Source organism: Pteronotus mesoamericanus, unplaced genomic scaffold, assembly GCF_021234165.1.
Source record: "Pteronotus mesoamericanus isolate MK-2021 breed Mesoamerican mustached bat unplaced genomic scaffold, CSHL_Meso_final contig_33, whole genome shotgun sequence".
Lineage (NCBI taxonomy): Eukaryota > Metazoa > Chordata > Mammalia > Chiroptera > Mormoopidae > Pteronotus > Pteronotus mesoamericanus.
The window spans coordinates 5,358,726-5,386,387 of NW_026555135.1; the positions used below are offsets into that span (position 1 = coordinate 5,358,726).

Sequence of the window (27,662 nt, forward strand, 5' to 3'; positions counted from 1 at the left end):
CACAGTCTCTGAGGACTCCAACCAGTTTAATTCACATCATGGCACACTGCGAAAATGCTGACATGAGGGCGCCCAGTGGTCAACAGAGGAGGCCGGCGGGGCTGGGAACCGAGGGCACCAGCTCTTGGGCCCACTGATGGCCTGCTGGGGACACCGCTGAAAGCTCTGCCACATGAGAGCTTTCATAGGGGGCCTTAAAGGGACACAGTCAGGGCGGGACCGAGCGAACCAGCAGACCCTGCCCACTGTAGGCCACTGCCACCGCTGCCATTTCCCCTGTGGGAACGCGGAGGCACGGACCCACACTCCCAAGGGGCTTCTGTTCCCACAGCACAAGGCTTTCCACGTCTCTCCTCTCTTCTTCCTCCCCTGGACCCCGTGCTCTCTCCTTCCCTGAAAAATCTGACCCATCTCCTTCTAAGACCCATCTCAGGCACCTCCTTTTCCCAGAAGCCACCTTCTCCACCTCCCTCCCCTCCACTCCCCCCCCCCTCCCCCCCGACACCTGCCCCGGCTCTGTGCCTCTGCTGCCTCTGCTCCTGCTCCGGTCACTACAGAATGGTGGCGCTTCTGTCCTAGGAATGGGAACATCAGCATTTTAAGTCTTTCTCATGGCCATGACCAATGCCTTGTGTCCTGGTGTCCCCCGACCCCCCCCCCTTCACTGATTGTGACCTTCTCAGGTGCAAGGATAGCCTGATTCAGTCTTGTGTCCTCAGTGCCTAGCCCAGGGCCTGGTCACACCAGCCATTAATAAACGCTGGTTGAGTTGATCTGACCTAATACTAGGAGGAGGGGGCTACTGTTGAGAAAATACTTTCTCCCAGGATGGTGCTTTATAGGGGATGGTCGGGCCACTGGGCCACTGAGGGTGTGCACACTCACAGAAACCAAAAAGGGGAGCAGTAGCCACCTCCATTCAATATAGTGGGAAGTCATTTTCTTTTTTAGGACAGTCTATCCGCAGTGTAGGATGAAACATCTGGTCTTCCCAGTTGCCTCTGAAACTCTAAAAAATTTGGCCAAGAACTTTCAGCACAAAAAATTCAGAGCCCCGCCCCTCTGCCCCAGGCTGGGGAGAAGGAGCCTAGGATACAGCCCTCCTTCCTGTCCCTGGCAGGGATGAATGGGGACTGGCACTGATCTGATAGCCTCTCAAGCCACCAGAGAATGGCCTCTCCCGTCCCTGATGCCAGGCTTGACTCCAAACTGGCACCTGGGATGCGAGGGTTCAACAGAAGGTGAGCTGAGAAACACGTGTTCCTGCCCTGGGCCCTGGCACACACCTGGCCGCCGCACAAGCTGTCGGCCACACCCACAGGGCACCCTCCTGGGCCTGCTCTGCCCTGCTCTGCCCTGCACTGCTTTCCCCGCTGTCCGTCAGTCCTGGGAATGGCCCTGCCAGGCCACCGCACACCTCCGTCCCCTGTCATGACACAGCCCTCCTTCCCTCCCCGCTCCACTCTGCCTCCCCGGCCCCACCTCCAGCAGGCCCGCAGGGGGTGTGTTCCACTTGCTACGTGGGCCCCCGTGGCCTTGACCCCTGTCTCTCATCCCATCAGTTACCTACGCCTCCTGCTGCTGCACTGCCCTGTGCCTCTGCCCAGCCCACTCCTGTCCCCAGGGTCGCCCCTCCGTCCCTGCATCACCTCCAGTGCCCCACACCTCCCTCCATCCTGCACCTGCACTGCTTTCTCATGGCTGCACCACCCTGTCTCACTGAGCTCACTGCCCAGCCCAGCCCAACTGCTCCCTTAGCTGGTGGGAACGCGGGGTCTCGGGGAAGCCACGGAGCAGGCCTGTGGCTCCACAGTCCCAGGGCCCCGACTCCACAGCGCCCTTGTCGCCCAACTCCTGGGCTCCGAGCCCCCTCTCCCTGTTGTTCTTGGTTCCTCATTGTCCTCAGTTTTCCTGTCCTTTTGGCCTCATCCTTCTGCCTCTCCCACCCGTGACAGCGGCACTGCCTCTCGGCTGACAGTGGGGGCCACTGCAGGTATCGTCAGCTGCCTTCTGCACCTGGGGATCTAATTCCTGCATCCCTCAAGACAACCTCTGACCTTCCTTCCTGACTCCTTCTTTTGGTGGCCTTGTCTCTCCTGTGCCGAGACAGGGGCGTAGACCATGTCCACTGTGGTCTGCTGGTCCTTGTCTCCCTGGTCAGCGAGAGGACCGGCCTCTCCCGGGACTGACGGAGGTAGCCCAGGGGCTGGGGACCGTGACCGAGTGAGGCGTGGAGACTGGCTCGGAGCCCCAGCCCTTCCCTCCAACCATCTATACTCGGATCGAAAGGGCAGGAAGAGGCTGAAGGATGCTTTTTGGCAATAGCTCTAACTAAGGTGAATAGAGGCATGGCCATTACTGATAAAAATCAAAGGTGGGCCCCAAGTGGGCAGAGGAAGTGCCTCAATCAGGCCCTCGCCTCCCAGGGGAAGGGTTCAGGGTCCCTGATGTCAAGTGTGTTGAAGGCTAGAGTGGCAGAGTGGAGAGGGGTGGGCGGGAGGGGGCGATGGGAGAGGAGAAAGGGGAGACAGGGAGGAGCCAGCTTTGGTGCCTCCAGGGCCCTCTCCAGGCCTGGTGGCCTGTGTGTCACAGCTTGGCACCCTTGGAAGGCTCCGAGGACTGCCGCACATCTGTCCACTCCTGCATGGTGCTCTGCAGGGCCTGGGTCTTCTCCTTGTCCACTTGAACGTAGTCCACCTTCTCGTCAGAGGTGACGGATGACGTGGATGGCTGTGGGACAGAGCAGGGAAGTAGAGGTGGCTGAGTTACACGAGGCGGGCGCTGCCGGGTGAGCGCTTCCTCAGCGTCTCAAGGGGAGAGGATGGGGCCTGCCTGGCGCTTTGGCCTTAGGAGTCTGTCTGCTTTTTCTGAAAGTGGCTTTAGAGCCTGAAATGCACACTGCGTCGTCCCTCCTGTTGGCTACAACGGCCCCTCCAGGGGAAGGAATTTGATGGGTGCCAACGAGCACCAGCCATGGGGCTCTGTGTGTACCCCTGGGCAAGCACTCCCAGCCACCCTGAGGGCACCGGTGCGCAGGCCGAGTGCCTCCCCTGCTGCCGGGACTGGGCAGTGCCACGTACTTCCTGCCGGGAGCTTCCTAGGCCTGGAAGTCCCTTCAGAAAACCACTGAGTCAACAGCAGGGCTCTGGGGCCCACCCAGACCATGAGTTCTCCTCAATGAGAGACTGGGACCAGGACACAGGAGTCCCAGGTCTTGGCTCTGTCACCAACTGATTTTGGAACCCTCAGCCGATGGTGTCTGCTGCTGCGCTCTCGTCTGCCCATCTGCACGGCAAGGGGCGGGGCCTGGCTGAGGGGGCCCCACAGACCTAAGCTACCTGTGCGCTGAGGGGCTGGTGATGGGAAGCCTGTAAGACCCAGATGAAAGCAGTCAAGTAGAAAGAGGCCGAGTGCTGCTGTTTGGGGGCAAAGGCACCCTCCACCAGAGCCCCGAGAGCTCTGACACCCCCCGCCCCCCTCCCCAGGCACCTTGCGGTGGGGGCTTGGGGAGCTTGGCTGGAAGTCCAGGGCCAGGTAATCGACGCTGCCGGTGCTCTTCTTAGGGGCCGGGCTGTTGGTGCCACTGGGAATGGGGGATGCGGACACTGGGTTTTGCTGTATCACAAGGAGGAAAAAGAACTGTAAGTTCAGGAACAAGAACACACCTCTGGGAGGAAGAGCCGCTAGCCTACTGGGCCTCTGTGCCAGGGGCTTCTCATGTTCTCATTTAAACCTTTACAATGATCCTGTGATGTAGGTATTGTTACTATTCTGATTTTTAAAAACAAAGACAAAACTGGTTCAGAGAAGTGACGTGACTTTGCCTGGGGCTGTACAGCCAATGAGCAGGGATACGAACCAGGTCTGTTTTCTGACTCCCAAACCTGTACTAGTCCCACTGTACCACGTTCCTCCCTTCTAGGACATCAAGCCAAATCTCACCTACAGTCTCCCCAAGAGACCCAGCCCCTGCTTGCAGGCCTCTGAGAAGGGAGCATGTTTCCTTTATGCCCTGGGCATTGGAATGTCTTCTTTTGCACTGAATCTGCTTTTCTGAAACTCCCACCCATGGCTTAGAGCAGGGTAGTTCTGTCGAAGTAACTTGCTCCCTCCGGCCCCAGCTCCACAGAGATCTTAGCAGAGTGGTCCCTGCCGGGCTGCCCGCAGCCTGGTTCCTCCAGCAGCTCTCAAAATGCCGTGCACTAGGATCCTGTCTCCGTCCAAGCACCCGTGTTAGCTTGTCCGGGATTTTCTTGCAGTCTCATTCTAATGATGAAGGCGGTAGTCCTATATTCTGTTTTTGGCTGCTTTATTGGTTGATTGGTTGGTTCTTTCAATACGCGGCAACTACTATGTGCTGGGCAGCTAGTCTCTTCTTAGTGAAGATCTCAGGGAGGAAACCTGACACGCGCGGCCTGTGTTTAAGGCTCTGCTATGGTCTTTACCAGAGTGAGTCATTACATGTGTGTTTCGCCACTGCGGAGGACTCAGTAAACACACTCACTCACATGCTTGCTTATGGTCGTGGGCACAACAGGATAAGGAAATGGAGGGAAGATTTTTAACAGGATTGAAGAAGGAATTAACTCCGAAGGGTGCACTTGTCATTAATGACTATTCTGAAATACCTGCCTGATCACCTGCCCTGCTAACCCTTTTGGAGCTCCCTCCCGCCTACCAGAAAAGTCCAGACTTCCCAAGACAGCATGTGGGGTCCTTCATGGTCTGGTTCCAGTCCAGCCTCCCCCTGCCCACCCCACCTTCAGCCACAGTGAATGATAATTGTTTTCCTCTATGCCCCTCCCCAACACATGGCCACCTCCACCTCAGTGCCTCCCCTGTCCCCAGCCTGGTATGATCACCTCTCCTGCGCGTGTGTCCCCCCAGTGTCCCCTCAGGGGCACTGCCCATGCCCCCTCTGTCACAGTCACAAGAAAGGCAGGCCGTCTTCCTATGACTGAGGCCTCTTTGACGGTGGAGACCATGTCGTCACTGTCTCTGAGGATAGCGCCACTGTGCTCATCACCCATGTGACTCATGGAAGATATGCAGCAGCGAGTAAAATAGCAAGTAACATGGGAACCCCTGGGCTGAGGAGAGTGAGCCAAGCTGGGAAGTGGGGGTGTGAGAGTGAGGCCCCGGAGGCCTCAGACGGGAGTCACTGTGCGGGCCCTGGGGGACTCACCATAGGGACATAGTTCTCTTCACTGTCTCCGGAGTCCGTGCTGGTGATGCTCTGTGTGGAGATGGGGCGGCAGTACTGGGAAGAGCTGGAGTTGAAGGTGTGGCTGTTGTGGGAGGAAGACAAAGAATAAACCCTGGGGAAGGGTTACACACGCAGACCTCCACCCTCAGAGCTCCACTCCGCATTATCAGAGGGAGAGCTGATACGGGGCGGATACAATTATTCCCGCTTTCCGATGAGAAAACCAACCCCACGAGATCTAGAGACGGCTCCGCTGCTGACAACATTATCATCAGCCTGCAGCCTTCCCGGCGCACAGCCTGGCCACCGGTCCCTTCGCCAACCCCGACGGCTCTGTCTGAAGCTCCCACTTCCAGAAGGATACTTACATGGCCCTAGACCAAGACTTGGTGACCGGGGATTTGAAGGGGAGCTCATCGATGACGGTGTTGTTTCTCAGGTCGAGTGGTGTTGGCTTTGCTGGAGCAGGAATAAAGTCGAGTTATCTGCCATTAATAATAATGTCACACATACATCCTTACATACCACCCACAGGTGTATTTATAAATGCCTTCATAGTCATCCTAGTTTTACACGGGGAAACTGAGGTTTAGCATGTTTATATAATCTTTGCCCACATTGATAGGCCTTGAAGTTGTCTGTTCAGATTCCAAGTTACATATTCTTTGCATTGTATATATGGCAATCGTATTTTCAGAATCCACGATGGGGACACAGAGGTTAGTTGGAGGCTGTATTCCTACGTATATATTAGGTTTGTCTGGGATCTGACAACAGAATGTTGTTCCCCCCAGGTTTGTGACTCTTTAGGAAAACGAGAGATGCCGTTTGAATTGGAGAAGGCCATCAGGGCTACTTTCTGCTGGACCAGGGCTCTGGAACCCGGAGTGGAGGAAGGCCAAGGCCATAAGACCCTGCAGGCTTCCCTTCAAAGCTAACATTTGAATTCCCTGTTGGCCAGACCAGTGGGGCTTATCTCTACCAAAGTCATTTTACTTCTCCCTTTGAATCCCTGGCTCTGATCCAAGGCCAGTGGCTGAGGTAGAGACAGGCCTGGACCTTGAACTTGAACTTTCTGCTCTAGATGCCAGGGACACAGATCTAACTTCACTGAACATCTGCTGTGGACCAGAGTCAACGTCCCGGGTGCTTTCCTTCTAAACAAACCCGGGAGGCAGGAATTACTATTTCCATTTCACAGATACAAAAACTAAAGTTCAGAGAATTAAAATGATTTGCCCAAAGGCACTCCTGGGAAGTCCTAGGTAAGGATTCCAACCCACAATACATGGTTTGAATGCTCAAGCCTTTCTATTACATCATAATGTATTTTTTAATAGACTACTTTGTCAGTTCTGCCCTACTCTACCCTAGATCTAATACTAACCCTTTTCCCTTGAATAGCATTTTTTACATTATGAAGTACTTTCAGATATATTATCTATGTTCCTCAATTCCTCTGGGAGGTATGTATTATATTTCCCATTTCACAAATGAAGAAACAAGGCTCAGAGACACAGGATGATTTGTCTACACTCATGTGCTAGCAGGTGGCAGAGTGGAAACCTGAGTGTCTTCTGTCCTGACTCCTGACTGCTCTCTGCCCAGGAGGCTTCTCCAGCGGCCAGTCCCTAAGGTGCTAGACCACTGGGATGATTTTGGAGGGTTTGTGTATGTGTGTGTGACTTTGAGGTGGTTTAGGCCCCAGAGGCTACCACTTCCTTGCAAATAAAGGGTAGGACCCACTTGATTGCTAAATGAATGCAAATAGTCCCTGGCCTTGGTCCAGAGATGGGACAAAGAAAGAGTGGACTTACCTTTCCGGTCTGGTTTGAGGTTGCGGTTGACAGGGGGTGGCTGGATCTCACTCCCTCGGCTGGCGCCTCGGTGCATAGGAAGGGCTGTAGAGGGGTAGCCAAGCGGGTCAAAGTGATGGGGCCCTGGGCTCATGGGGATGTAGACACTCTGGGAATTATCACCTGCCCGCTCCAGCAGGGTGGAGGAACCTGGATTCATGGGCACGTAGTTGTCTTCAGAATTGCTGCTATCCGATCGGCCTATAAGTGTTTTCCTGGGCTAGGTAGGAGAAAGAAATACTGCTGTCACTAGCAAGAAGAAACAAGGGGAGCGGTGAGAATTTATATACAAGGGAAGAAAAGTCGTGACTGAGTGAGTTGCACTGTGAAGCTATCAGGTAGACCCTGGGAAAATCCCGTAAGAAAGCAAAGGGGAAACAGGAAGCAGTGAGGTCTGTGGGTCCTTTCTACCCCCATGACCCCTTGGGACTCACTGACAACTTTCAATGAATCTTGTGTATGAACTACCGCTGGTGGCTGGGCCCATGGGGCCTTCCAGATGCCTCAGGGGGAGGGCAGCACAGGCCCTGTGCTGCAGGGTTTGGTTTAGGACCTTCCCTCCCCCTCAGGTGTGGGCTCACCCCTGGACGGTCAGCACCTCGGGCCCTAAGCTGGGCAAGGAGCATAGCGGAAGCCTTGGGCGTGGCCGGTGAGGCTGGGCCAGTTGTGCTTCCCCAGCCCAGGCTTCGGTGTGACCACCAAGCTGCAGGCAGAGTGGCCACAGAACGTGTGACGCAGCGACCCTGACTACAGCCTTCCCTCAGCTCCTGCCCTGTGTGTTCAGACATATAACTAAGCTGCCTCTGCTTTGGTTACCGAATCTTTAGTCTTTTCCATGCACCCCAAGCCAGGGCTAGTCTGCTCAGCTGGGGCCTGCCACCCTGCAGCTCCGTGGTCAGCCCCCTCTAGATGGCAGCCTGGGATCCTGCGCGCAAACCGTAGTTCTGCTGCTGAGCCTGACTCTGCGCCACCTCTCCCTGCCGTCTCCTGCCACAGCCCCTTCTCCATTCGAGGCCTCATGGGTAAGGATGGTGCCTTAGATCCACCATCCCAGAGCCAAGTCCTCGGCCTTCCAGACCTCTCCTGCTCACCCACAGGGTTGGCGAGCCTCATAGTCTAGTGTACCGAAACACACAGGTTTCCTCCACAGCAGGATACTTGTATCTTACTTTCAAAAAACTCAACCCGGGGTTCTGAACTGAGACAAGAACTACGCAGGGTCGTAAGAGGGAGATGCTATCACTCTTTGGGTGACTTTTAACCCATCCGAGCCAGCTGAGAACCCCTGGCTGTACCCCACTTACCAGGAAAGAACCGACTCCATCACTCATGGACTCTGCAGAGCGGCCCGCACTCTCTCCACCACGCTGAGGGTACTCATAGGACTCACAGGAAGAAGCTACGACAGAGGAAGGAGGATCCAGGGGCACTCACGGTTCATCTGTGTGCTGATACTCACCCAGACCCTCACCAGTGTTGCTCAGGGTCTTATTAAAACTCCAGAAGATACTGCTCTTAACCCCCAATGATAAGGTATTAGTTTTGTCACCTTACCTTTCAGTTCAGAAATCCCTCCCAGGCTCGTAGATCGAGCTCCCATGCTGGTGTCTAAGTTGAATCCCTCACCTACGCACTTCTCTAACTCCTAGAGCACCTCCTGCCCCACCCACCCCAGCCATCACTGATACAGATGCTACAATAATGCTGATACTTGACTAATTTATACATGTTGATTTTATTTCCCCACTATATGTGAGTTCGCTGAAGGGCATGCCCATGTTTTTTAATGTCTCTGTCATCTCCATCTTAGAGCACAGGGTGGTTGCTCAAATAGCTGATGGACTGAAAGGCTGCACAGCGCACCGAGCTAGGAGTCAGGATCCCGGCTGCAAGGCCCATTTCTGCCCCCGACTGACTTTGCAACCCGGAATAAGTGTCTTAACTACCACAGGCCTCACGTGAAATGGGCACAATGAGGCTTTGTCTCGCCAAATTCTGTGGGTCACTACACGGCTTAAACAACAGAACAGATATAACGACAGGCTTTGTGAGCTATAAAGCAAATGCAGAATGAAAGGGATTAATATTGTTGCACTTTTTCATTAAACAGAGATCATACTGCAGAGTTGGAATACCCAAAGTGGAAAACAAGTAACAACAGAAGTTACGTCTTTCAGCTAGAAGTTCAGACTTTAAACGGAGATTTGAGGCTGGCTTAGAAAATATTTTGAAGATCTAATTTTGTTTTAATAGTCTGCTAGTCCACATAGGTTTGGCTTTGGTTTGGACTAGCCCTCTAAATTGATTTTTGTAGTCTCTAGTTTCAATTATAAATGAATAAAATACTATGATTTTAGACTTCCAAACCCAGAACACGTTGTGTTGTGGTTTACCAAGAATGTTCCCTCTCCCTTAGGAGGCTACCAATTTCTCTGAGGCAGGGAGAGGTACACGCTTGCCATTGTGGGTGTCCACTAACAGCCGCCAGTGCTGAAGGACCCACTAGGAAGGGGTCTGAGTACAAGATGTCTAAGTCACATCAGGGACCTGGGTGGTCCTGAAGTCTACCGGGCATGAATAACCATGAACTAGCAGACTGCTCAGAACCCCCAGGCTACCCCCACCCCCCTCCCCGTCCCCAGGCCTCAGCGAGGATGACACTGACCTCGGTGCAGTCGGCTGTTATCCATCGCGGGGAGCGTATTGCGCCTGGGGATGGTGGCAGCGGCAGAGACTGATCTGCTGTTTTCACCGACTGGAGGCCTCTGCTGAGGGCTGCCCCATCGAGGTGTTTCTGCCTGACTTGGCTTGGGGGGTCTGGGTGGGGGAGCTATGGCTGAGTCCCCGGGAGTGGCCACTGCCAGGGCATTGTGGTTCTTGTCCAGCGTGAACGTCCTAGGGATCTGGTAGGCTGACAGCGGGGTGGCCGGAACATCCATATTGTCCACCAGGAGGTCCCCAAACTCCCGGCACAGGGCGTTGCTGGGCGTCTTGAAGGTGTACACATCCTCGTTATCTGTCTCAGAGCCTGTGAGGCTGCCCTTGGTGTGGCCGTGGGAGGCCAGGCCCCGGGGGAGGTCGTAGGTACTGTCTCTGAACTCTGTATTGTGCCGGCTGGGCTTGGGCAGGCTGTAGAAGCCATGGACTTGACCGCTGACCCCGTTGACACAGTGTCCGTTGCCCTGGGCAAGTTTCTGTACAGCCGTGTCACTCCTCATGAGGAACGAGGCCCTGGTGCCCTGAGAGAAGCTGGCACTCCTACGGGAGAGAAAGGAGGGAGGGGCGGAGGGTTAGAGGCGGCCAGGGCTGCCCACGCAGGGAGGGTTGCTGGCATGTTCAGAGCCCCACACCATTCCCTGGTGTGGGGAAAACACAGGCTGAGGAGGCAGGCAGGCCAGAGGTTTATCTCAGTTTACTGGCTGTGCGACCTTGGGCAAGGCACTTTCTCTTTCTGAGCTTCAGTTCATGCATCTGCCGAAACGGTGATTAAAAACAGACTGTGAAGATTGTCCAGAAATTAGACCCTGGGGTAAGGATATTCAATCAATGTTGGTCTTTATTCCTCTCCTTACCCCCAAAAGGCTGTGATTAGCAGGGGCTGGTCTTACCTTACTGTGTCCCCCATCTCTGCCCAGCAGTTATCAACAAGCTAGTTATACTGCTAACTCGTTCACCGTTTCAAGTCAGAATGTATACATTTGAATACAAAGGCTGAGAGATAATAGAAAGAACCCTTAAGTCAATGTCAGAAAACAGCAAACAAATCATTTTCTCCAAGTCTCTGTTTTCCCAGTGTAAAATTAGTTAGCTTACGGGTGTTTAGGTGTTGATGTTCTAAGACAGAAAGAACTATTTAAATGTTAGCTATAGATTTATTTTCTACCATGTATTATGGTTTCTGGAGAGGCATTTATAAGGAGAAATATCTCCTTCCAGAAGCTTAAATATCTACAGGAAAGATGGTTTCCTGTTTGGGAAGTATGTTCAGGATAGAAAAAGTTTTATTATTTTTTTAAAATTTAGGTGTTTGGGAAATAAGGCAAAACACGCAGTTTAGAGACCTGGGGTGGGAGGCGATTTGTGTTAGGTGCCAGTACTGCCACTGATATGGTCACGTCCGGTGACCTTCACTGCCCTCTCCCCAGGGTGCGGCTTAGTGAGTCTCAAAGGCTCATAAGGGTCCATCCGGCTCTGAAGCAGCATGAGCCTGTGGCTTTATAAGTGTGGTTTTAAAATTGGACTTTGTGTTCTGTGCAAGGAGGGACCTAAGTCTAGTTTTCTCTTTCTTACATTATAATTCTTCATAGGATTTCATTTGGGGGAAAAAAAAATCGCTATTCTAGAACAATCTTTTATAGTAGTGATTCTCAATCATCTGGGGGATTTAAACGTCTAAGAATCTGATAAAAAGCTCTTGGAATTTCTCACCACTATAAGACGGTGTGTGTGCATGCGTGCGTGCGTGCGTGCGTGTAAATTTGCATGCTAAATCTGGGGGATGAGGGTGTCACAACCTCTGAGGCCAATCCATGGAACTTCTGCCTCATACAAGCTCTTTCAGCTCTCGAGGAGCTTGTTGTATAAGGATGTGGCCACCAGATGGTGGTAGAAAATAGGGCCCAGAGGCCTAGAACCAGAAAGAGAAACAGGTGTCCAGGCCAGGCTCTCTCTTAAGTAAATTCCCATCCATTTCAGTCCCCCAACCTTCACTGGCCTTTTCTCTAGGCCTCTGTGTTCTTTCTCCCTCGCTATTCCATTCCACACACATACCCAAGCCAACAGCCACGAGCCCAGTTCACCAAACATCTAGCCTTCAGACAATGTAGTGCCTGGAGCAGAGGATGGGTGACCCAATGGCAGGCAGAAGGTCTTCACGTGGCTTGCATCTGTCTGTGGTGCCTTTCATTTTGTTTTTTTTTGAATTTCCAGTTCTCTGTTGGATGCCCCTGTCTGGATTAGTTCATTCAACACACATGTACTGATGTCCTAGACTCCATCTGGGTCAGGCGCACTGGATACTGAGATGCCTCCTGCCCAGGGGGGAAGGGCGGTCGGCGTGGAGGAGGTGACGTGCATGCAAATCATTACAATCAAGTGAGTGAGTAAGCGCCGCTGATGGATTTATACTAACTCTCCCTGGGGGTGGTAGTACAGAATGTCAAGGGATGCTTCTTCAAAGATGTTACCTACCTTTGAGTGAGTCTGGCAATTGGCCAAGCAAAAGGCAAGAGAAGGGAAAAGGTGTTCCAGTTAGAGGCACGAAGAAGTAGAACAGAACCTGGCAATTCAAGGATATGCAAGCTGCTCAGGCTGGAGCGAGTGTGTTAGGAGGTGCAGCTGAGAGAAGGCAGTGGGGGGCGGGGGGCAGGCCAGGGCTGATGGGAATAGGGGGTCCCCAGAAGGATTTTAAGGTGGAGGTGGGGCTGGGGTGGGGAGAGCATTACAGGTGTCATGCAGCAGCCTTAAACATATTCAAGAACAAATTCATCATTTTCCTCCTGCCATTCCTGTTTTGGAAATGGCACCATCCATGCAAGCCTGAGAGTGACCCGCACGGCGAGTTTTCATTCAATGACTCCACAGGTCCCACTCAGGCTGCCCCAGGTCAGGTCCTCCTGGTTTTTCCGATGATACAAGGACTAGTAAAAAGTCTCCCTACTATCTGCCCAGGACCTCTCTGACCCTCATGACGTCCCACTGACATTTACTTTCCTAACTCCCCAGTGTAAATGTTTTCAAAACTGTCTCATTGCCTTTAGGATGAAGCCACACTCCAACTCCAGCGCAGCTCTCCAATCTCGTCTCCTTAGGTCCCCTGTCCACTGCAGGGTCCACTCCAGTGAACCTTGCCACGTCCCAGTATGCCCCATGCAACTGAGCCCCCGGGCGTTGTTGTGCGGGTTGCTCTGCCTGCAGTTCTCACTTCCATCTGGCAAGCTCCTACTCCTTTATCCTTCAAACTCAGCTCACATGGCACATCTTTGAAAGCTGTTTCTCACCATCCTCTACCTCCAAGCATAATCAGCTACTTTCTTAACTCTGTTCTTGGAGCGGGTAGCAACTGTTATCTGTGTTACGTACTATTGTTACTTGTCTCCTCCCCAAACTATTATTTCCTCCAGGAAAGAAACTGTCTTATGTGTTTTTCTTCCCTTAGCACTGGATTCGTGCTTGTCTCATAGTAAATAATGAATACATGTTTGTTGAATGAACAAATGAATGTATAAACAGACCGAAGAATAGAGAGAAGTGTTGGTGCTGCCACCACCCCCTTTTGTGAACTTAGCCTAAATCCTCTGGGCCAGCAGATCGCCCCCCACCCCCGTTCAGAACCCACTAGCTATGCCCCTGCCGCCCAGGGACCCTCCTCTTAACTCACAGAGGGACGCACTCATCTGTCACCATGTTCCGGGTGGTTGAAGCTCCAACCCGGGCCTGCGCTATTCACTGTTCTCTGGAATGCTCCCTTGGTGCAGCAAAACTTACACAAAATGCAAAACAAGCCTTTTTGGTCCACAGGGGTGTCATAGGTCCTCTAATTCTCTTTCCCACGCCTTCCTCTTTGCCCCCACCGCACTTCATGCTTCCGTCACCACGCTCACTCTGCTGTGTGTGGAAGCTGCGTGGGCCTGTGTCCTTCCACTCCTGCCAGACTCCGCGCTCCCAGGAGGCCGAGGACCTATCCCGTGCTCTGGTGTAGTGCCGGGCATGTGGTAGAACTGGTGATTGCACCTAGGTGTCAGGACAACCCGCTCAAAGCCCACCTTGATTTGGGCCAAAATCAAGAGGGGAATTCTGAGCACTCAGAAATCCGGGGGCCTTCATTTAACTTCCGTGTGAACCTTTTCTGAGGCCCATGTCACCGTGATGCGCTGAGCTGCTTTCCTGGAAAGTATACCTGGAAGCAGGGGGTTTGGAGACAGACTTCTCTTCCAGGGCTGTGGGCGGATGGGGCCTCATAAAATGAGTGCGGCCCTGTGCCAGACACATCACAGACGATGTAGCTTTTAAACCTACCAGTGCTGAGAGACACGTATTACCCTCACATACTAGACAGGGAAAACGGTAAGTGGTGGAGCTGTACAAGAAGATACTTGAACACATCTTTCTGTGTGTAGGGGGACTTCCCAAGGGGCTGTGAGAAGTCAGGAGTGAGAGGAGACACCCCTGAAAGCCAGCAGCTCAGTGCCTTTCTTCCCTGTCCTGGCAGTGGCTCCAGATGTGGGTGGGTGGGGGGATCGCGCCACCTCTTGCACATGTGGTCTTAATAGCAACCCTGGACCTCTCTCTGGCTTTTAGAAATGGTTTCCTAGTTTTCCCAGCCACTTTAATTTGCACTTGATCTTTTGTGCATTTACATACAATTGTATGTACTGTACTATACCACAATTTTACTCTTTTCCACCTGACTAGACTACAAGTACTTTAATGATGAAGGGCCTGGTCTAATTTCTACTGGGTGTGTTCCATTTAATGAAACAATATCTAAAAGCTTATAGGTAAATTAACCACCATAGTTTTGTAGTTGTCACTAACAATCTTCTTTTTAATTAAAATTTTTTTTCAATCACAGCTGACATTCAATATTATATCAGTTTCAGGTATATAGCAAAGTGGTTAGACATTTATGTAACTTACAAAGTGATCCCCCAATAAGCCTAGGACCCACCTGATATCATACGTAGGTATTACAATACTATTCATTATATTCCCTATGTTGTACTTTATATCCCTGTGACTATTTTTGAACTACCAATTTGTGCTTCCTAATCCCTTCACCTTTTTTCACCCAGCCATCAAACCCTCCTCCCCTTGGGCAAATATCAGTCTACATGTCTGTGAGCCTATTTCTGTTCTGTGCTCATTTGTTTTTTAGATTGCACTTATGAGAGAAATCATATGGTATTTGTCTTTATCTGTGTGACATTTCACTTAGCATAATACCCTCTAGGTCTATCCATACTGTCACAAATAGAAAAATTTCATTATTTTCATAGCTGAGTAATATTACATTGTATATATACACCACATCTTCTTTATCCAATTGTCTATCAATGGACACTTAGGTTGCTTCAGTATATGGGCTATTATAAATAATGCTTCAATGAACGTGGGGGAACATATATCTTTTTGAATTAGTGTTTTGGATTTCTTTGGCTAAATACCCAGATGTGGGATCATTGGGTCATAAGGCAGTTCCATTTTTAATTTTTTGAGGAAGCTCTGTACTGTTTCCCACAGTGGCTGCAAGAATCTACATTCCCACCAAAAATGCTGGAGGGTTCCCCTTTTCTCCACATCCTCATCAGCACTTGTTGTTTGTGGATTCATTGATGATGGCCATTCTGACAGGTGTGAGGTCATATCTCATTGTGGTTTTAATTTGCTGTTCTCTGATGACTAGTGTCACTGGCAATCTTAAGAAGTCATCCTCCTATATGTGACCCATCCCAAGTGGATCCCTCCTGTGAGGGAAGAAAATTGGGAGAGTCCTTTCTTACAATCTCTAAGAGGTGAGGTGGTCTTTGCATCTCAAATGCTTCTTTCTAGCTGCAATTCTGAGCCCACCTTCTGCGTGTGGTCATACAGCAAAACCGTAGATGTGAAACTAAATGAAACTAAAGTCGTATATTATGCCGTTGGTCAGTCAATACCACTGGGTGAATGAGTCAGAGAAACCTTAGAAATGACTAATCATGGTTAAGTTCTCCACTGACATTTCTGACTTTACCTTTTACTCACCGTCTTTCTGCAGAACATTGCTGCAGGGCCAATGATGCTTTCATTCTGGCATCTCATCGCTTGAAATTTCACTTCCCCCAACCCTCACCAGAATTACAGCTTTCCAGGGCATGTGACTCGCCACTATGTGTCAACTGTTACAGGTTTAACAGCCTCCTTGAAATAAGAAGACAGAGACTGGCTTGAATCTGGAATGAGGCCCTGAAGGCTGAAGGGCAAAATAAATCCAATGAAACTAATTCGTCTTCCAAGACTTAAAAAGGGCTCTGCTTGTCTTGATGGTGTCAGTTCAAAACTCCTTCCACTGGCAATAGTTGCTATTCTGAATACTTATTTTAGCTCAGTGGACGAGCTGGATTTTGAAAACTAAAGTCATTTTAACCAGAATATGTACTACTCAGTACTTGAAAGAAGAATAGGGGCTAGTACTGTAATAAAAGTAATGATGAGTAAGTCATGGTTTTCTCTCTCATGTGCTTAATTTATTGTAACTGTAGATTGGGTTCCCCCATAAATATAAAAAGGAATAGAGAGAAGGCCGGCATTCTTAGCCTCATACATATGATTTGCCTACAGTAGTCCAATCAGGCATATATTTGTAGAAGACTTTATTTATTTATTTTTAAAGAGAAGGGAGGGGAGCGGAGGGAGAAAGAGGGAGTGAAACATCGATGTATGAGAGAAACATCGATTGGTCGCCTTGCTCATGCGCCCCAACTGGGGACTGTCTCGCAACCCAGGCACATACATGTGCTGACCCCAGGAACTGAACCAGCGAACTTTTCGTTTTGTAGTACAACGCCAACCAACCAAGCCACACAGGCCATAGCCAGTCCGGCATATTTATATCTTTTCTTGACAGCAATGAATGAGCTGGTTCTCTCTTCAAAGTCCCTACTCAAAGGGAACCTTATGGGTTGATTTTGGAGATCAATGAGATAACAAAGGTAAAAGTGTTTTGTAAACCATAAAGCCTTATTCCTTTTTTTCTAGAGCACTTAGTATGTAATGTGGTTGTCAGAAGCAGTGTAGGACTCAAGCCCACCCACATTCTTGCCAGCGCTTGGCGCTGCTAGTCTTTTTTATTTTATTCATTCCAGTAGAGATGAAGCAAAACCGCTTCTAGGTTTTAATTTGCATTTTCTTGATTATTCAGCATTTTTTCTTGTGCTTATTGTCCATTCCTGTATCTTTTTTGTGAAATGCCTGTTCAAATATTTGCCCTCTTAAAAAAATTGGGTTGTTTGTCTTCTACTGAGTTGTAATAGTTCTTTATATAGTCTAGAAATAAATCTTTCATCAGATATACATGCTTTGAATATTTTCTCACATTTTATGACTTGCCATTTTGTTTTCTTATGGAGTTCTTTTGAAGAACAAAAGTTTTAATTTTGATAAAAACTACTTTATCAAATTTTTCTTTTATGATTTATGCTTTTTGCATCCTATATAAAAATCTCTGTGTACCCCAAGATCACAGAGATGTTTTCTTCTAGAAGTTTCATTGTATCAAACTTTACATTTAGGTCTCTGATACATTTGCATTAACTTGTTTTTTAATTTTCATTCAGGACATTTTTTTTCATTGCTTTTAGAAAGAGAGGAAGGGAGAAGAGAACACAGAGAGAGAAACATCAATGCAAGAGAGAAGCATCAACTGATTGCCTCCTGTATATGTCTGGACTGGGGGTTTTATGCACCGGGACCAGGGACCGAACCTGCAACCTAGGTAGGTGCCCTGACTGGAAATCAAACTCACAGCCCTTTGGTTATGGAACAATGCTATAACCAACTGAATCACACCAGACAGGGCCATTTGAGTTAAGTTTTGAGTAGTGTGACATGATGTAAGAGGTTTTTTTTTTTTTTTTTTATTCCTATACAGATAATCAGCTCTTCCAGCATCATTTGTTGAAAAGACTTCATTTCCCTATTGGCATCTTTGTCAAACAACATTACATATAGAAAAATTAAAATAAAAATAGCAGCTGACCTCTCATCAGAAACAATAAAGGTCGGAAGACTAAAAGCATGGCATCCTTTACAATGATGTAAGAAAAAACCATCATCTCTGAATTTTATACCCATCAAAAGTCTCTCTCAAATGATGGTGAAATAAAGATACTTCCAGAAAAATAAAAATTGGGAAAATATGTCATGAGGGGAATTAAATGGCAAGAAATGGTAAAGGGAGCTCTTCAGGCTGAAGAGAAATAAAACCATGTGAAAACCTCACTAGACAATGTTTAAGATTTGCTTTCAACACTCATCTATATATACTAACAAAGAACTCAGGAGGGGAAAATAGCCTTTTGTAATTATGCAGATATTTACTATTTTTGCTATTTTCCTCACTCCTGAAGATCTTAGTTTCTTTTTAGTACTATCTTGCTTCAGCCTGAAAAATTTCCTTATCATTTAAAAAAATCAGATCTCCTGGAAATTCTCTTCTTTTTCTTTCAACTGAAAATGTGTCAATTTTGTTTTCATTTCTGAAGGATACGCTTGCAGCATATAAACTTCTGGGTTGAAAGTGGTTTTTTTCCTTTCCATTAATATAAAGTGTGTTTTCTTTTATCACATGGAATATTGTTATAATACAGGCTTTTAAATCTGTGTCTGGTAGTTGCAACATCTGGGATTACGCTGGGCTTGACATCTGTGCTCTCCGTTGAGACTGGTTACATTTTGATGATTCTCTGTATGCTGAGAAATTTTGAATTATGTCCTAACTGTTGTGATCTTATGTTGTCTAGACCCTGGGTTCTGTCATAATCCCCTGGAGAATGTGGATGATTTTGTTTTTGCAGGCAGTCAACTTGGTTACGCTCAGACTGCCCGTTTTCACTCTCTTTCTGCGTTTGGTAGCACAAATCTCAGCTTAGTTTACAAAGTCTTTGCTGTGTTGGTTTGGGACTGTCCCACACTTAGCACTGGAACTCCTAAATTTTTTTTTAGAGTTTCTCTCTCTCTCCTAGATGAAACAATCTCTTCCCTCATTATCAGTCCCCACCAGATAGATTATAGTAATAAGCACAATAATTTAAAGTCTTTGTATGTTAGCTCCAAAATTTAGGTTTACTTTGGTTTGCTTCTATGAACTGCGTTCTCTCAATTATGGGTCAACTTTCACAGTTTCTTTACGTGTCTAACAATTTCTCATTGTATACTAAATATTTTGGATGATACCTTTCTAGAAATTTCCTTCATAGGAAAAGCCATGAAAGTTGGATTCAGTCATTGCAGGTCCTTTCTTTAAAAGTCAAATATTCTTCAGTTTCTGCCTGCTTTTTGATTGCTATTAAATGCTTTCAAACAGTTTTGTGTGTCTATGTGTTCTGTCCAGAGTTTATAATTGTTACAGTATGTTTACTATCAAACAAGTTACTCCACTACTACCAGAAACTTCATGGTCTTTCTGGGCTGAAGAACACTTCCTTTCCACCCTCCCGCCCCCCTTGAAATTCTGCAAAAATGTTTGAACTTGTTTTTTCCAAATTCTCCCTGAGAGCCTGCTCATCACCCTCTTGCTCCAATAACCACATTAAGTGAAAACAAAGACACAAAAAAGCCCATTCTAGCCAAGGCCCCACAATAAAGGTGCTTCCCCAACTGTGAATAAGTTCTATCACCTTTACTATGTTTTCTCCAAAACACAGTTTTGTTCAAATATTTATTATGAGCCTACTAGGTGCCCTGGGTCTTCAACGAGCAGTAACATATGAATATAAAAATCCATAATATGAGACAGAAAGTTCCAAGTGCTGTGAGAGAGATAATCAAAAACTGTTATGGGAATTCAGAGGAGAAATGAATTCCAGCCAGGAAGATTAAGAGTGGTTTTGCAGAGGAGGTTCGGGTGCAGATAGTGGGTCCTAAGTGCTAATTCAAGCAGAGACATTTATATATTTGTTCTCTGTGCTTTAGCAGTATCACGGGACTGGAAGTGGTGGTAGCTGTTATTATTATATAAGGTCTTCTATTTAAAGTGGGAACTAGGAGCAGACCATCTGAATGGCATCGTATGCAGTTTAGCAGAAAGGCAGGATCTCAGGACCCACCCCAGGCCCACTCAGCCAGAATCAGGATTTCAACAAGATCCTCGAATATTTCATAGGCACATTAAAGTCTGAGAGCCATTCATGTAAAGCTCTTCATCTTTCACTAGAACTATGACTGTAAGAACTCTTGCACATTCTCTACTCCTGGGAAATCATCCACATAGTAGGAGGGTATGGGGCACAGGAGAGCAGCAGGTTATAGGTACTGAGCCTCTACTCCTGGGTACTTTAGGTATGCTTTGTCTTTTACATTCATTAGTAAGCTTTTGAATCAGTTATTTCCATTCAGCAGATGAGGTGGTTGAAGGTCAAGAAGGTTAACTAAGTGGCCCAAGATCACAAGGACAGTGGCAGAACTTGAATTTGAACCCATGTTTGACTGACTCCAAAGCCTGCAATCTACTTTTCGTTACAGCACACTGCCTGTCTCTGGTCTGCGATTCAGAAGGAATCGGGTGGTGTTTACGGTTTTGCCATTAGCTAATTCAGTGATCTTGGTTAATTCATTCCACCTTTTTAGAACTCAGCTCTGTGTGTGTAAGCTGACAGAGGCTGAACCAGGGAAAGTTCACAAACAAATGAATCAAATGGTATTTGGGGTATCACTAAGTCTGAGTGTTGGGAGCCTTTGTTGGGTAAATGACTCAGAAAACCAGAAACAACGTAGCATGGGGTAGAGAAAAAATTACAGGACCAGATATGAGAAGACCTGGGTTCTAGTCCTACCTCTGGTATTTCCTGGTTGTAAGCTCTTCCTGTGTGAACTGGAGAGAAATGATCTGTACTGGCTCTCTCAGTGTGTTTGACTGGTTCAAGTGAGGTTTTGCCTGAAGAGAGTCTGTGAAGTGATATATTAAAACAGCCAGTCCTCTAATTGCCTTAATTTTCATAGCACAAATGAGATATTTATAAATAAATTAATTAAAGAACATGATTTGTAATCTGCTGGCCATGGTAGCAGTTGGGAGCTAGCTCTGGCAAAGCTCTTCAGCTCTGTGCTTTTGTTTATCCTAACGGTGGAAATAAAAGGTAATAAAAATATGCACAGGCCCCGCACCTGTGAGAGAGCTGGCAGTGTTAGGAAAACAAAGACCATTATTCTAGAACCGGGAGTCCTTGGCTGTAGAATTTCCTGTGATGATGAAGTTTTATACTGTATTATCCAGTATGGTAGCCACATGTGGCTACTGAGTACTTGGAGTGTGGCTAGTGCAACTGAGGAACTTAATTTTAAATTTCATTCAATTTTAATTAATTAAACTTCATTAGCCACATGTGGACACTGGCTACCACATAGAACAGTGCAGCTCTACAGAAAAAAAAAAGATATGTATCGTTCAATAACGTTAAAGCTTTACGGCTCTCTTCTTAAAGCTAACGAGTAAATTGCTTATCTTTTTCAATTCTGAAACTCTAGCCCTACAGGACTTTTTTTCCCCAAAATTAAATTTAATAGCATGATTTTTATAGCATGATTTTTGACAATGGGAGGTTTCTCTGGAATGCAATGATCACTGTATAGCAATATAGATGATACCAATGAAATGTGATGGTTGCCTAAGCAGGAAAATGTTATATATTATAAGTATATATTTTATCACCTGAAAAGCTATAATGTACTCCCTTGTCTTTAAAATGAAACAGCAGAGACTGAAAAGCACTAGGCCGTGTGACCGATCACCGCAGTCTCCTACCTGGCGTTTTCTGCTCTCCGGCTTATGCACTGGTGCAAGTAGACATACTCCTGAGGCGCACTGGTGGACAAGGGGGGCTGCATGTGGTTCGACCCGGGGGGTTCGAATGTGAACAAGGTGGGCTGACTGGAGTGCGATGGGGCTGAGGATTTTCGTTCTCGGAGAAGGTGCTGATTGGAGCTGCTGAGCTCCGCTGGAGAGGAACGGGGACCATGACTGGCTGAAATGTTTCTCAGGGCGTCTGTGAAAAGGAGAAAAGACTCTGTGAATGAAACAGGAAAGAAAGGTGCCCTTTTCCCAAAGTGGGTCATCAGAGGAAGAAAACCATGAGGAGCAGAGGTGACGGCCCCGCAGCAGCATTTTCTCCCTCCCGCACTCCAGAGGAGGGCTGTGGCCTGCGGGCCGCCTTGGTTGAGGGGGGATGCTCTGTGCCTCTGCACTGCTCCCGGAGTCACCTGGAAGCCACCCTCTATCACAGCTGGGGCAGCACTGCGCCGCTGCCTGCTGCCCGGAGCTAAGGCTCCCCGCGGTCCAGGCGCCTGAGGCGGGCTCTCTGGAGCAGGGAGCACTTCCGCCCTCCTCCTCTTCGCAGGCTTCTGCTGGCATCACCTCCCTCAAAGCTAAGGCTGCTTTGTTAAATGGAGCTTTGCTTCTTGAACACCCATTAATTGAGACTCTGGGCTGTGCCTTACTACATTAATGATAAAAGCACAAATGTATTTGGAGCTGTCCCTGAAGACTCGTCCCAGTTCCTGCGGCCTGCCCTTTCCAGTCCTCTGAGGATGGCAGTGTCTCCCATTCCCCAAATCTTGTACCTACCACTGTCTGTCTAGTCATCTTTTTTTTTTCTTAACTCTTATCTTAAAGTCTAGCCTGTTGTGTTAGAAAGGAAGCGAGGTATTAAAGACATAATAACTCTGAGTGCTACACCCCAAGCCAAAGGGTATTCGTTTGGCTGGCTCTCTAAGCTTGGTTTAAATTCTAAGCATAACATACAAGGCCTTTCACAGTCTGACCCATTTCCTGCTTCACTCCTCCCATACTTAAGGCATATGGAAGCTTCATCAGTCCCTGAACGTACCAGCTCCTTTTACGATTCTTCATTCTGGCTTATGCTAGTCCTTCCACATGGGTTTCATGTCTATTCTCCTGGCACTCAGATGAGACCCAAAATGGATATCACATTCTCTCTGAAACCTTCCTGGACTTGGTCATTCATTGTTCAGGGTGCCAAGAGCACTTGGCCCATGTTTCATTATATCCACTATCACTCTGCTTCCTTGCCTAGCCCACGGGTTTCTAAGAACAGAGACTGGTGTCATTACAGTCTTAGCACTTACCTAATAAAGGCTAGGTAGATGGAAAAGCTTTCAGTCTGTGTTTGCAGAATAGGCAAACATATTCATTCAGCATCTAATATTTCCAACAGTGATTTTTTTTGTGCTAAAGAAGTAAAAGTTTAAAGATGTAATCTCTGGTGACATGAGACTAGTAGGGGATAACATTTTAGTGATCTGGATGGTCGCTTTCTAGGGCTATTCAAATCATTTCAGAGGGGACATAGTTCTGTTTCCATTGCCTGTTATCTGACCTATCTTAGCCTGTACCCTTCTCAAGGCCCGAGGCAGAATCACCAGCTCACTGGAGCTCTGCAGCCTTAATTACTCTCCAGTCATTTCGGATGCCAGGCAGGACAACTGTGCCAGTGTACAACGGGAAAAGCCATGGGCCTTTGGGGAAACACTGTCCCACTGACAGCTGTATTGACCTCCAAAATGAGTTCCCATTACAGGTCTCATACTGAGCTGGACATGTGTTCACAGAATCAGTGGCTTCATGACTCCATTCGATTTGCAAGATGAGCTCTCCAGTGGCAGAGGAGAGAGGGCGCATGCTCGGGGATGGAGTAGCCACGGTGCCAGGGATGACCACCAGTGGCTGCCTGAGAAGATGCCAGGAAGGCGCTAAGGGAAGACCTCTGCTGCAATTCTACAGTCGCCGTGGTCTTTTTGGACTCCTCTTCCTCAGCCCACCTCTTCAATGAGCCTCTTCCGTCTTCAGGTTTTTTTCCCAAGACCCTGCTCTAGCTTCACTCTCATTCAGGAGACTCTCCTGGGGCACCCTGTCTGCTCTCAGAGCTTCAGTTACCACTTATGTGATGACAACACTCAAGTCCTGATCTCTGGCTCAGTTCTGTCTCCTGGGCTTTGTCATGCGTCTGTCCATCGGCTGGGCATCTCCATTCACACGTCCCACAAGCAGGTCAAACTCAACAATCTAAACCAAACTCCTCAACCTCGTCCTGTGTTCTCCACCTCAGCGAAGCACATCAGCATCACCATCCAATGGGTTCTCCAAGCCAGAAACCTAGACACTGCCTGTGGCTCTTCCCTGTTTCTCAACAACCATATCATGCCATTGCATCTCTGCCCCGCTTAAATTCTCCAATGGATCCGTGATCCTCAAGATGATTTACAAAGCTCTCTTTTTAACACTACTTCGCTGTTTATTTCTTCAACCTTGTTTCTCACCAGTACTTCCTTGTATTTCAAAGAGAAATTCAGGAAAATACCGACCTCTCCCTTATTACCCCATACTGAGTGATTAGGCCATAAACTCAGTAAGGGTAGATAGTCTGCCTCTCTTGTAACACTTTATCTCCAGCATCAATCCCAGTATGGGACTCAGCTCCAAAATGTGTGCTGGGAAAATAAATGAAGTACATAGCATAGTAGGTCATACTCCCTCAATAACATGCATTGATTCCTCATTGTCCAGGTTCCCCAGCATGACAAGAATGGCCATTTTGTCACAACCTACTTATCTGGCCTTGTCACCCAATATATCCTCCATGCTGAATGCTTGGGCTGTGGGTCTGTGTAAGAGGAGTGAGCTGTCCTCACCTCTGGGGCTCTCTGCCTCCAGCTCAGGCTATGGAATCAAGTCTGTGACCCAGTCCGTTTATCTGCAGACCTAGAGAAGTCGCTTCACCTCTCTGAGTCTTGCTTTCCTCATTTACAAATTGACATAGGGTGGTTATAAGGGTGAAATGCATTAAGAGTCTAGAAAGCCCGCATGTTGTGAGTACTGAAAACATGTTCTAGTCACTTCTGTATCCTTGGTGCCTAGAATGTAGTAAGTATTGAATACCTATCTGTTGAATAAATAAAAGGGTTTTTCCTGGCACAAGAAACCTAGAAATGCTAGTTTCTTGTGGTCAAAATCGAAGGAATTTTTAAAGGTCTGTTAAGAAGATGAAGTAGGGGTTAGGATGAGTTGGGCCCACAGACACTTGGAATTCCATTCTACCAGCATGAAGCAACGTCTACGAAATCAGTCAGCTCCATAATGGTTTGAAGCATCAGAAAAGTTCTTTCAAAGCTGTTCTGGCATTACACTGTGCCAAAATTCCACTTCTGCTTGCACCTTTAAAAGATTTCAACCCGAATTTATGTCATTATTCCTTGGTGCCTGTACTAGGTTGAATAGTGCCCCCTCCAAAATTCATGTCTATCTGGAATCTTAGAATGTGACCTTATTTGAAAATAGGGTGTTCAGGATATAATTAGTTAAGATGAGGTCATTCTGGATTAGGGTGGGCCCTAATCCAGTGACTGATGCCTTTATAAGAAAACAGACACAGAGGTACACAGAAAGAGAACACCATGTAATGACAGAGGTAGAGACTAGATAAATAAAATGGCAATATAGCCATACATTGAATTATTATTCAGCCATAGAAATGAATGGAATACTGATACATGCTGCAACATGGCTGAATCTTTAAAACACTATGCTAAGTGAAAGAAACCAGTGATAAAAGATTACAGATTATATGGTTTTATTTATGTAAAATGTCTAGACTAGGCAAATCCACAGAGATAGGAAGCAGACTAGTGGTTGCCTGGGGAGTGGAAACACATAGTGCCTGCTAATGAGTATAATGTTCCTTTTCGGGGTGATGAAGACTTTCTAACATTAGATTGTGGTGGTGGCTGCACAGCCCTGTGTGAGCATGCTACCCCACTGAGCTGTATACTTGAAATAGGTGAATTTTGTGGTATGGGAAATAAGAGCTCAGTGAATTTATAAACACACACACACACACACACACACACACACACACACACACACAGTTTGACAGTTCCTCAAAAAGCTAAACATAGAGTTACTATATGACCCAGCAATTCCACTCATAGATATATACCCAGGAGAATGAACATGTGTCCACACAAAAACTTGTACACAAATGTTCACAATAGCATTATTTATAACAGCCAAAAGTGGAAACAACCCAAATGCCTATGAACTGATCAATAAACAAAATGTGTCATGTTCTGTACAATGGAATATTATTCAGCAGTAAAAAAAACAAAGTATGAATACATGTTATAACATGTATGAACCTTGGAAACATTATGCTAAATAAAAAGAAGCTAGATTTCATTTACATGAAATGCCCAGAATTGGTAAATATATAGAGTCAGAGAAAGGGATTAGTGGTTGCCGAGGGTGGGGTGAGCGAGGATGGAGACCGGGAAGTGATTGCTAATGAGTATGATGAGATTTCTTTTGGGGGTGATAAAAATGCTCCAAAATTAGATTGTGCTAGTGGCTGCACAACTCTGTAACTACGCTAAAAAACACTGACTTGTATACTTTAAGTGGGTGATACATGCATGGTATGTGAATTTAGAAAACACACACATATACATGCATAAGCCCTTTGCAAAGTATGAAGTGTTTAGTATATGCAAGAGATAACAGTAGTTTAATTAAAGACATCTGACCTTTAGTTGTTATTTCCTTTTTGAAGAGATAACTGAACACTCAGTAAATACCAAGTCCTTACCAAAATACACTGAGTAAGAGACACTGTCCCTTTCCTACCTTCAAATCCCCATACCTCCTCCCACGCCAGTGTTTTGGGCTTCCCCCGGAATCAGAGCAAGGTAATGAGAATTTCAGCAAAACAAAATAGCAAGAATACATGGTGTAGGGTGAAAAGACCCAAGCAGTCTGAAATCCCACCTCTCAGTGACTGGGCCTTGTGCGCGTCACAGGAGTTGGGAGACCGAGGATCCAGCTCTGGCTCTGCCACTCACTAGCTGGGAGACTAGCTGTGGACAGGTCTCAAGTTGGGATAGGCTGGCCTGCCTGCCTGCCTATCTCACTGGGCTGTTGCAAAAGATGAATGAGATAAGGGTGTTCACTTGTATAAATGGCTCAGAGGATTTGTTTTTATTGTGTGGGTACGTCTTGAGGGAAGGAAAGAATTGTACAGACAGAGGAAAACATGAAAGGAGGCTGGGCTGGTTTTGGTATGTGGCTGGAATGTGTCTTAGGTCATTGGGAAGGTCAGTTATAGAGCAAGAAGAAAATGGATGTTTCCAGACTTGTGGCCTTGGCTTCTATCTCCAAGTCTAGACTAAAGATAATGCCAGAAAATGCCTGAATCAATTTGTTCTCTTTTAAACAGGGTTTTGTTTTTCCTCCTCTTCCTGGCTTCTTTTTAGGTCCCTACAAAATCACTCCCCTTCCTTTCTACAATCACCCCTGGGAAGGCTGCCCAGCATACAAACACTCCTCCCACCTTCTTGCAAAACTCTAGAACAGGAAAGCTCTGAAGGATTTCAGTAGAGGAGCCCAGCCCAGCCCAGCCCAGCCCAGCCCAGCCCAGCCCAGCCATCAACCGGCTAGTGATAACAGCAGCAGGAAAGGGGCGGGTGGTAGGACTTTCTGGAAAAGATGACTGGCCAAATAATGACTGGTTCCCTTATCTCACGGCCCTTTTTATCTTTATCCTTTACCCCCCAAATCCCCACCCCAAGCCCCAGTGGATCTATGAACCCATAATGTGGTGGAAGAAAGCACATGCTGGAGCCAGAACTGAGCTCACTCTCAACATGGCCTTGGACATCTTTCACAAACCTCTTTGACCCTCCGTTGTTCAACAGAGAGCATGCATACTTTGCTGGGCTGCTGCAAGGACTGGAGATCATTTATGCAAAGCATTAAGCATAGTACCCCACCACTCTTACTGCTCCTATTCTTGTAGTATGTATGGAACAAGTTGAGGCCTTGAAATTGGCCAAGAGGAATG

General features: G+C 47.5%; 1 protein-coding gene across 2 annotated transcripts in view; it reads right to left on the minus strand.

The window, feature by feature from the left end:
- Positions 1–514: 514 nt before the first annotated feature.
- Positions 515–27,662, minus strand: part of GAB2 (GRB2 associated binding protein 2) — a 167,882-nt gene continuing 140,734 nt past the window's right edge. Inside the window, exons 3-11 of one of the 2 annotated variants that reach the window (XR_008529377.1) lie at positions 21,560–21,800; positions 9,728–10,320; positions 8,367–8,461; positions 7,024–7,282; positions 5,575–5,665; positions 5,186–5,288; positions 3,490–3,615; positions 1,683–2,730; positions 515–1,581 (exon numbers count right to left, since the gene is read on the minus strand). Coding sequence is in view for 1 of the 2 variants with exons in the window: in XM_054576333.1 (XP_054432308.1) it covers positions 2,587–2,730; positions 3,490–3,615; positions 5,186–5,288; positions 5,575–5,665; positions 7,024–7,282; positions 8,367–8,461; positions 9,728–10,320; positions 21,560–21,800 (1,652 nt within the window). In the remaining variant the exon portion in view is untranslated. Of the gene's footprint in view, positions 2,731–3,489; positions 3,616–5,185; positions 5,289–5,574; positions 5,666–7,023; positions 7,283–8,366; positions 8,462–9,727; positions 10,321–21,559; positions 21,801–27,662 lie in introns of both variants that reach the window. The other variant, XM_054576333.1, reaches the window with a different exon arrangement.